Consider the following 9605-nt stretch of genomic DNA (forward strand, 5'->3'; position numbering starts at 1 on the left):
TGCTCTATCGTTGGGCCTGTCGTCTCCTGACAACTGTCTAAGTATTTCCAGTGGTTGTCCTTTCAAGTTCATTGCCAGGTACACTCCTTTCTGCTCCTCTGTCCATCCATTCATTTCTGACAGTAGCTCAAATTGTGCTCTTTATGTTTCCCACAGTGCCTTCCCATCGAATTCCTGTGGCTTCCTTCGTACTGGATCACCCCTATTGCTGACATTCATATCTGGGATGTGACTTCTAACAGGACTGAAGATGTTTGCATTAGGGTTTAGCTGTGGGGTCTGGCAGGGGCTTCCTGTTGTCTGGGGCTGATTAGGTCCATGGTTAATATATCCTCCCTGTGTAAAAAACAGTAAAGCGTCCTTTAATTCACTTTGAAATTTACTAATGTTTTCCATTTGTACTTCTTGCCACTGATGTTGACTTTCCTGCAGTTTCTGCTGACTTTCCCGCAACTGTTGGATACTTTCTTTCTGTTTCCTTTCTTTTTCCAGTTGCCACTGCTGTAGTCTCCCTTCTTGTTTCTTTTCTTTTTCCTCCAACAACTGCTGTAATCTCTCTTCTTGTTTCTTTTATTTTACCTCCAACAACTGCTGTAATCTCTCTTCTTGTTTCTTTCTTTATCCTCCAACAACTGCTGTAATCTCTTTTCTTGTTTATTTTGCTGTTCGAACTGCCACTGTTGCAAGTTTTCTTGCCATTGCTGTTGTCTCTTTTCTTGTTTATTTTGCTGTTCGAACTGCCACTGTTGCAAGTTTTCTTGCCATTGCTGTTGTCTCTTTTCTTGTTTATCTTCTCGTTCTTCTTGTTTCTTTTGCTGTATCTGTATTGCTGCCATCAAATCTGCTAAGCTGTAGTTTGATTTGCCACTTCTCTTTTTTTTTGTCCCAGTCTCTGACACCAATTTGTTAGTATCTGCTTGTTTGATAATTTCCAGTAAAAATTCTTTCCGAGTGACTTCAGCAATACAAGTCCCTTCTTGATTAAAACTAGTTTATTCTTTTTCGTTACAAACTTTGTAATACACTTAATTTCCACAGTCACTTTAAACTTAACTACTTTTACAAAAACACGCTATAATTCACAGCGATTCACACACTTTACTTACGGTGCCTACTGCTCCCTTGATTCAATGATTAATTATTTCTCTTCAATCTATCTCCGTCTTATATACTAAAAAAGAGGGCGTCTAGCAAACGCTGGGACATTGGTGAGGATGCCCGATAAGTCACGATCCTTCTAGAAATTCCAGCGCGCATGCTCTCAGCGTCGCGTGACTTCCGCTGTCGTAATATAGTTCATAAATACTACTTACTGGTTTACCTTTAAGGCATATTATTAAACTTAACATTCGACATTCTAGGATCTGCTGACCAGAATGTATTTTTTAAACATTATATATTGTAAAACAGTTTGTGTGTGTATATTTATATATACACATACACACACTGTTTCACAATGTAATGACTTTGATTTTACAATACTTATAAATACTTGTTATACTTTTTAAATTGTCAAATCATTAATCTTGGCAGTCTTTTGTAGATTATATAAGACTTTCGTTTAACTTAGCATTTTCTGTCTTATATGTACATGTACTTTATTAATGTAAAACGTTTCTATTTCTTCTTGAACTATTAACTGTGTGTGCACACATAAGAAGTGTGTTTATAAGCGAATTTCATTCTTGTAGTTCCATACTTTAGATATTTCCAAAATGTTGTTTTATTCACTCCTTAAATTTTCAATGTACAATTTCATTTCAATTTCCATTTGTAATATCACTTAATACACCATGACTTAACTTGAACGTTTTTTCAACTTCATCAAATGTTGTAAGGTAAATCATACATTTATAACTGGGTAAAGCAGTATTCAAACTGTTAAACTTGTATAAATTTAGTTATTAACTAATAATATGAAATGAAGTTTATAATAGTATATTCTCCTGTATGAGGAATAAAATAATTTTCTGTACCATGATGACACTCAAATTTAATACTTTATTAAATTTTTTCTGTACTTTTGTAAAATCTTTTTTTCGTATTTGAATGTTTTTCATAGTGAAAACTGATTGTTGATAATACATAGATGAAATTATGAGTTGCATAAACACACACCTCTTGTATGTTAAAGGAGATTACACCAAATGTAATTGAACAAAATGAAGATCTCTACATGTTTACATATCTAAAGTTGAAAATATACAGCCAAGTCTGGATCATCATTTTACCAATGTCAGGTTTTTATGTCTGGGCTGGATTCTTTATAGTAGGTATCTCTGACTAGTTGGCAATACATTTCAACAATAAACAAACAGCATGCAGTCCACTTGTTTTAAAATAATATATTGAAACAAGCCAAACGTATATTCAAATGTTTATTACATGGTTGGTTATTACAGTTGTATCCAGAACTTTAACTATTTCTCTCTCTTTCGTCAAAGTCCACAGAAGCTGATTCAGTTACCTTAGAACACAATTTGACAAGATGAGTTACTCTTCTCTACTCTGTTATTATAATACAATCTGTGATAATTTCACTTTAAAAATCGCTACTATACACTCTTTATTGCTAACCTCACTATCATACAGTTTAGATCCAACTATCTAACTAGCTCAAACTACATTTTGGATGTGTATTTATAGCCCAACAGAGGCCTAAAACGTTCCACACTCCGAAATATTATGAAGCAATAATATTAAATTAAAACAACACGAAAAACTTGAAGGTTCTAGTAAAATGATGCAATAAAATAACAATTAAACAACATGATGTATGATTTGTAAACAGTTAAATAAACAAACTTGCAATAAACTATCACTTCTAAAGATAACTAAATTTAACACTTGTGCTATACTTAAAATGAAACAGTCGTGTATATCTAACAATAACCCCTCTTCAAGAAAAATATTTACACTATTTTTTATACTATATGCAAAAGACTGTTTTCAGTTCATGCACAAAGTCTATTCATACAATCTGCAACAACATTTGCAGTCCCCTTGATGGCCTCAATCTGGAACCAGTAGTTTTGGAGATACAACACCCACCTCATGATCCTCACACTGTGGATTTTACACCTCCAGATGTATGCAAGGGGTTGATGGTCCGATTGGATGATGAATTCCTTCCCATAGAGGCAGTGCTGGAATTTACAGATGGCAAATATGATGGCCAAACACTTTCATTCGATCACAGAGTAGTTCTTCTCGCTACTAAACAGCTATTTGCTGACACACATTATGGGAGCAGTCCATCTACATGTTCTTGCAAAAGTACAGCTCCAATTCCAACATCTGCCTGAATGATGAATGGTTTGTTCAAGTCACGCATTATAAGAATGAGCAAGCTTCCTAACATGTTCTTAAACTTCTGGAATGCCATGTGCTGTAGTTGTTTCCATTTCACCTTGTTGGGTTGGCCTTTCTTGGTCAGGTCAGTCAGTGGTGCAGAAACTTCTGCATAGTTTGGGATGAACTTCCTATAGTATCCCACTAACTCCAGGAAGGATATGACTTGCTGCTTGGTCGTTAGTGCTGATGAATTTTGTGTGTGGGTTAGCTCCTCCTCTTTCATGGTTATCTGTTGGTCACCCACCTTGTGTCCAACAAAGTCCAGCACAAAATAACCTATGTAGCACTTAGATGGTCTGATGGCAAGGCCTGCTGCCCTCACTCGCCTGAAGAGCTCTCTGAGTATCTTTAGATGGTTCTTCCCATCTGGCTGTGTGGGCCAGAATGTCACCAACATAATGCTCAATGTTTGTGCTTTTGTGCAACATCTTCCTCATCATGTGGTTGAATGTTACTTCTGAGTTGACTAACCCAAATGGCATCTCTTGAACTGGTAGCATCCATCTGGTGTCACAAAACTGTCTTCTCTTTAGATTCTGTCTCCATCAAGATCTGCCAATAACCTTTACTGCAGTCGATCTAGGAAAAAAACTTGGTCCTGTCTAGTTTCACCAAGATAGTCTCTGGCTTGCCCATAAGTTTGGAAGTGAACTTCGTCAAGAGGTTCAGCTTCTGGAAATCTATGCAGAAGCAGTTTAAGTCATCCCTCTTCTTCACGATTACCAGTGGTGAACATAGGCTGAATTTGAAGACTTTATAGTTCTGGATTCTAACATTATCTCGCCTTCTTGCTTGATCAGGTCTCTCATTACATAGGGCATCTGGTAGGGCTTCACTTTGACTGGATCCCTGGTCATAATTTTTATCTTGTGTTGTACAATGTCTGTCTTACCTGGTCTATCTGTGAAGATATCTGCATATTGGCACATTAGATCTCTTAGCTCATTCTTCTGCTTGCCAGTCAGTTCTTCATTGACATATTTGTACATCTCATTTACATCTAGTGGTCTTAAGTCTAATAGGTCTTTATCATCTATGATAAAGTCACTGTCTTCTGGTTCTGCATCTATGACAGCCACACCTGCAATGTCAATCTGTGTCTCAATAGCTGCATCCCTTAGGTCTTCTTCCCTCTCCAAGTACCTCTTCAACAGATTGGCATGATAGATCTTGGTTTTCCCATCTACTTTTACCTTATAGTCCATTCTGCTGATCACTTCCTGCACTTTAAAAGGTCCTTTCCACCAAAAGGTGAGTTTGTTGTTATCTATAGGTAGCAGAACCAAGTCTTTTTGTCCAACCTTGAAACATCAATCCTTGGCCTTCTTGTATTAGAAGTGCTTCTGACTGTCACAAGCTGCATACAACCTTTCTCAAGTGAGTTGACAGGTCTTCTCCAGTTGGTTTCTGAGACCTAACACGTACTGATATGTGTTCCTCACTTCTAGCTCTTATTTTCCTATTCCCAGTTCTTTCACTATCTGCATTGAACCTCATACCATTCTTTTGTACAGTAAATCGATGAATGGAAATCCTGTGCTCACTTGTGGGACTTCTAAGTAAGCAAAAGACACTGCCCACAGGTACCTGTCCCAATCATGTGGTCTCTCTTGACACATCTTCTTTAGCATGCTCTTTAAGACTCCATTGACTCTATCACAAAGTCCAATACACATCTGGAGTTGTATGGGATGGCTAATGATGATGAATCTGCACACCTCTTGCATCTGTTCTGAGGTAAATTGGGCCCCTCTGTCACTCAAGACTTCTTTTGGAAAGCTTACTCTGCAGAACACTTCCAGGAGGGCTTCTGCTACTCTCTCCATCTCTATCATTGGAAGTACTATGGTGTCTGGGTAACATGTTGCATAGTCGACTTCTGTTAGCACATATTGGTTGCCCTTGTGGGATACAGGTGCTAATGGCTCTGCTGAATGACTCTTCTATGAAAGACATCTCACCCAGTAACGTGACCCAATAATATAACGATCACCAATTCACAACAATTGAACTGCACAACATATGATTTGTAAACAGTTACATAAACAAACTTGTGATAAACTGTCATTTCTAAAAATAACTAAATTTAACACTCCCGGTATACTTAAATTGAATCAGTTGTGTATATCTAGTAACCAAGTTATAATAAATGAATGTTGTGATACTAAAAGTTACAGGGATGACGTGTAGTACTGATGCCAAGTTCAATAATAGAAACTGAAATAATAGGTTTGTACATATAAGCATGCTAGTGAGTTAAATGATAGACCTGTATATTGTACCATGGTACTGGAGTGAAGTATTAAATACACTTATAAAACATGTAACTATACTAATGAGGTGGCACATGTAAGTGTATATTTATATGTTCAAATGTAAAATTATCATCAATACGCACATATCTATACATATTACCATGTTAATAATTCTAGCAGTACAAACACACACACATAGACATCTATAGATATTACTGTTCTACTAATACATGTTAAATACACCCACACATATTTCTATCTTAGAAAAGTATATGTAGATGATGTTGATATATAAATACACTTTTGTGTACTATTATGATATAATATGCTTATCTGAATCAAATAATAAATGTTGCCATTTTAAGTCTGTTGGTACTGTAATAGTAAGATACTATTTATTGAATATTATTGAGAAACCAGCAGACTATGAAGAGTCAACATAAGTATTATCTATTTACTAAGCTGTTATGAAAAAAGAAAGATTTCAAGCATTAAAAAGTTCTGAGTACATTAGCCTCAAGTCAAAAGAAATTATACAAGTTTAGTCATATTGTACAACATGCCATGCCATTTATTAAGTGTTCTGATTCTAGAATTTGTTTTTCCAAAAAACTATATGTAAATGAAACAATTCTTGTATGTTTAGACTTAAGAATTAAAGAGCTTAAATCAATGAAACTGAACAATACTTTGTTTCACTTAAAGACTGAGTATCACTATCAACTGGTTCCAACATTTGATTGGGTCAGTTATAAATACTACTTGATTCTGAAGTCATGAGTAATCAAAATGTTTTACTATTGTTTATTTAATTACCAAGAGCACAGTTATGTAAGTATAATAACTAAACATAAAATGTTTTTCAACACATTATAAAGAACAATACAATCATTCTACAGGCTTGTTGTTACATACAAATAAAACTCCTCTATCAAGCACAATGAAAAATTCAATTCAACTAAAATATAATTACCTATTTTTTTTTGCTTCTTATACTTAATGAACTTAATAAAATAAAATTCAAAGGTATTACAAACTACACACCCTAAAATTTTATATCCATCATGAAATACTTGATTTAGCTGTTTAATATATTCCAGTTCTTGTATAATTAATAAAATTATGATGATGTAGAACACTTATGAAATGAATGTGTATTACAGTCAGTATGAGTTTAGTTTCAATATATGTAAAATAAAACACTCTGTATAATAAAAGTTGCCTAAACAGTTGGCTGTACACCCGTACTTTACCATCTGTTCCGGTAACAAGTTCAATTTTTTATTAAATAATAAAATATAGCTCTAAATGATTACAATCTAATTCGAGGGTTCTTGCTTTATACAACACAATCAGTAGATTTTGTACCAATAATTGACATTCAGTGCAATAATACTTTGGATAAAAATATTCACAGTTGATCTTTACTCACTCACTCAGCTTAAAAAAGACATCTACATTTCATTTTTTTTCATGAAAAATTTTAGAATTTCTATGTTTATAATGTCCAAATCATTTTGAGGTTATTGTGAACATTATTAATTCTTTGGTTTCTTACTAATTTTATTTTAAGTCTGTTCCATTTATAAGTGCAGGATTGTTGATTCCATGTGAGTTGATATTCTCTGTCATGACAAGGTTTAGTGTTCTGTCTTGGAAGTACTTAACCCTAGCTTCATTGTCTCCTGGACCCCAATTAGATTCAGCCTTTACCACCATGTGCAGGTTCTATTATGGTAAAAGCACAAACCAATAAACAAAAATGTTTTTTCAGCTGAAGAGCTCTAGAGAAGAATTAATTATTTTCTTTATCTACTTTTCTGATTCTGACAAGCTGCACTTAAGTAATATTTAAATAGTAGTTCAGAAAAAAAAGAAGATCCTTAATAAACATATTAGAATGTCTATTAATCTTGAAGTTTTCAATATACTGAAATTAAACAATATAAGGCAGAAAAATAAACCATTAAATAAAATTTCTCAAGGAATATTAGAATATGAATTAAGGAGTGATATATAATAGCATAATGAGGTAAGGTACTAGCAGAAATTACTTATTATTTACGTCAGAGGATGGTTTTTCTGGCAGTTGAAGTGTACAGCTACATGTTAATTCAGACTTACTTGAGAGTTTTTCAGAACTTTAAATAACTTACACATAGAACATCTTATACCAGTTCTTTTTAACCAGTTACCAAACAAAACTATGATTAAGAACTTATCACATTTACCTTGCAGTTTTTCAGAAGAATAAAGAACCCCCATAGTGGTATCTGACCCATAGATATGAGTGCTAGTAACCAACCAACACCATCAGCCCATAGTGGATACTGGTAGTTTTCCCCATACTTAATTCCTTTGTGCTCAGCCAAACTATAAACAAAGATGCACTGTAGAAGAAAATTAGATGAAAACTGTTAAGTAACATTTGATATTTTAAATGAGCATCACTGTATAAGAGGTGTCTTCATTTATTGTTTAGGTTCCTTTTCTGATAAGACCATTTGATCTAGGCACTATCAGCTGAATGTATTAATTATTTTTCTACTGAAAGAGTAGTTAATAATGGCTTTTTTTATCTATAGAGTGGTATTAACTGCTTTTAGTCTGTCAGAAAAATCTAAAGATAATTTTATTTTGGTATATAATATTTTATAACTTCCCTAAAACAAGCACTTTCAATTATTATTTATCTGTGTAACAATTGATAACTTCTGCCCACAAATGGAGGTTTTGATATAATGGGGTAACTGAAACATGGTTAAACGTAGATGATTTTGATGACAGAAATTTCTTTGAAATAAAGGGTTACTGGTTATTTAATAGGGATAGAGTATTAAAGAGGGAAGGAGGAGTGGCTTTATATGTAAAATGTGAGTTACATCCTGTTGAAGTTGAGGATAGAGATAATAGCAAGGAGATTGAATCCATTTGGGTTTCTATTAGTGGATAAAAAGGGAAAAGGCTTTTCATGGGAATCTGTTACAGACCATCATATGATACTGATAAAATTAGTGAGAAACTTTACAGTGAGAGTAAGATTTCAGCTGTTAATGAAGTCATAATTATTGGTGATTTTAATTTCAGGCATATAGATTGGGAAATGCTAGAGTCAAACCGTGAGGGAGAAAGGTTTTTGGAAACTGTTCAAGGTGGCTTTCTTCACCAAGGAACCTACTAGAAACAATGTAGATTTATTGTTAACTTCAAATATAGAAATGATCAAGAAGGTAGAAATTAGGAAACATCTGATGCAAGTGATCATTGTGTTATTAGATTCAATGTTTTGCTGAATATGGAGATAAGAAATAATGATATGTTGATTACAAATTTCAAAAAAGCAAATTTTGAAGGGATACAACAAGAACTATCTGTTGTGAATTGGAGACACTGATCAGACGTGAAAAATCTTTAAAGATAAATTTTCAAATATTCCATGTAAACATATTCCTTATGGAAAGAAAAGTGTAGCTGCAAGTAAAAAATCAGGTTGGCTCACAGAGAGTATAAGAGATAAAATTAAAGAAAAGCATAATAAATTTAAGAAATTTAAATTGACTGGTATGATAGGAAACTTATAAGATTATAGAAGGTTAAGAAAGGTAGTGAAACAGTGAAATTAGGACATAAAAAGGATGTATGAAAAAAGGTTGGCTGAAAATGTAAAAATTAGCACTAAGGACGGGAGATTTTATAAGACTATAGAAGGTTAAGAAAGGTAGTGAAACAGGAAATTAGGACATAAAAAGGCCGCCTGAAAAAAGGTTGGCTGAAAATGTAAAAATTAGCACTATTGACGGGGGATTTTATAGGACTATAGAAGGTTAAGAAAGGTAGTGAAACAGGAAATTAGGACATAAAAAGGCCGCCTGAAAAAAGGTTGGCTGAAAATGTAAAAATTAGCACTATTGACGGGGGATTTTATAGGACTATAGAAGGTTAAGAAAGGTAGTGAAACAGGAAATTAGGACATAAAAAGGCCGCCTGAAAAAAGGT

At 34.0% G+C, this 9605-nt stretch overlaps 2 protein-coding genes across 2 annotated transcripts in view; both read right to left on the reverse strand.

Moving 5' to 3' along the window:
- Positions 1–3241: 3241 nt before the first annotated feature.
- LOC106465080 (uncharacterized mitochondrial protein AtMg00860-like) lies at positions 3242–3751 on the reverse strand. Its single transcript, XM_013925274.1, has one exon. The coding sequence runs from the start codon at positions 3749–3751 to the stop codon at positions 3242–3244; it is 510 nt and encodes a 169-aa protein (XP_013780728.1).
- Positions 3752–6462: 2711 nt separating this feature from the next.
- LOC106465081 (sodium-dependent proline transporter-like) overlaps positions 6463–9605 on the reverse strand; it is a 64510-nt gene continuing 61367 nt past the window's right edge. The window contains exons 15-16 of the mRNA XM_022392899.1: positions 7841–7999; positions 6463–7337 (exon numbers count right to left, since the gene is read on the reverse strand). Of these exons, the coding sequence (XP_022248607.1) occupies positions 7173–7337; positions 7841–7999 (324 nt within the window). The 3' untranslated portion in view covers positions 6463–7172. The remainder of the gene's footprint in view (positions 7338–7840; positions 8000–9605) is intronic.

This window comes from Limulus polyphemus, unplaced genomic scaffold (genome assembly GCF_000517525.1).
Source record: "Limulus polyphemus unplaced genomic scaffold, Limulus_polyphemus-2.1.2 Scaffold1829, whole genome shotgun sequence".
Taxonomy (NCBI): Eukaryota; Metazoa; Arthropoda; class Merostomata; order Xiphosura; family Limulidae; genus Limulus; species Limulus polyphemus.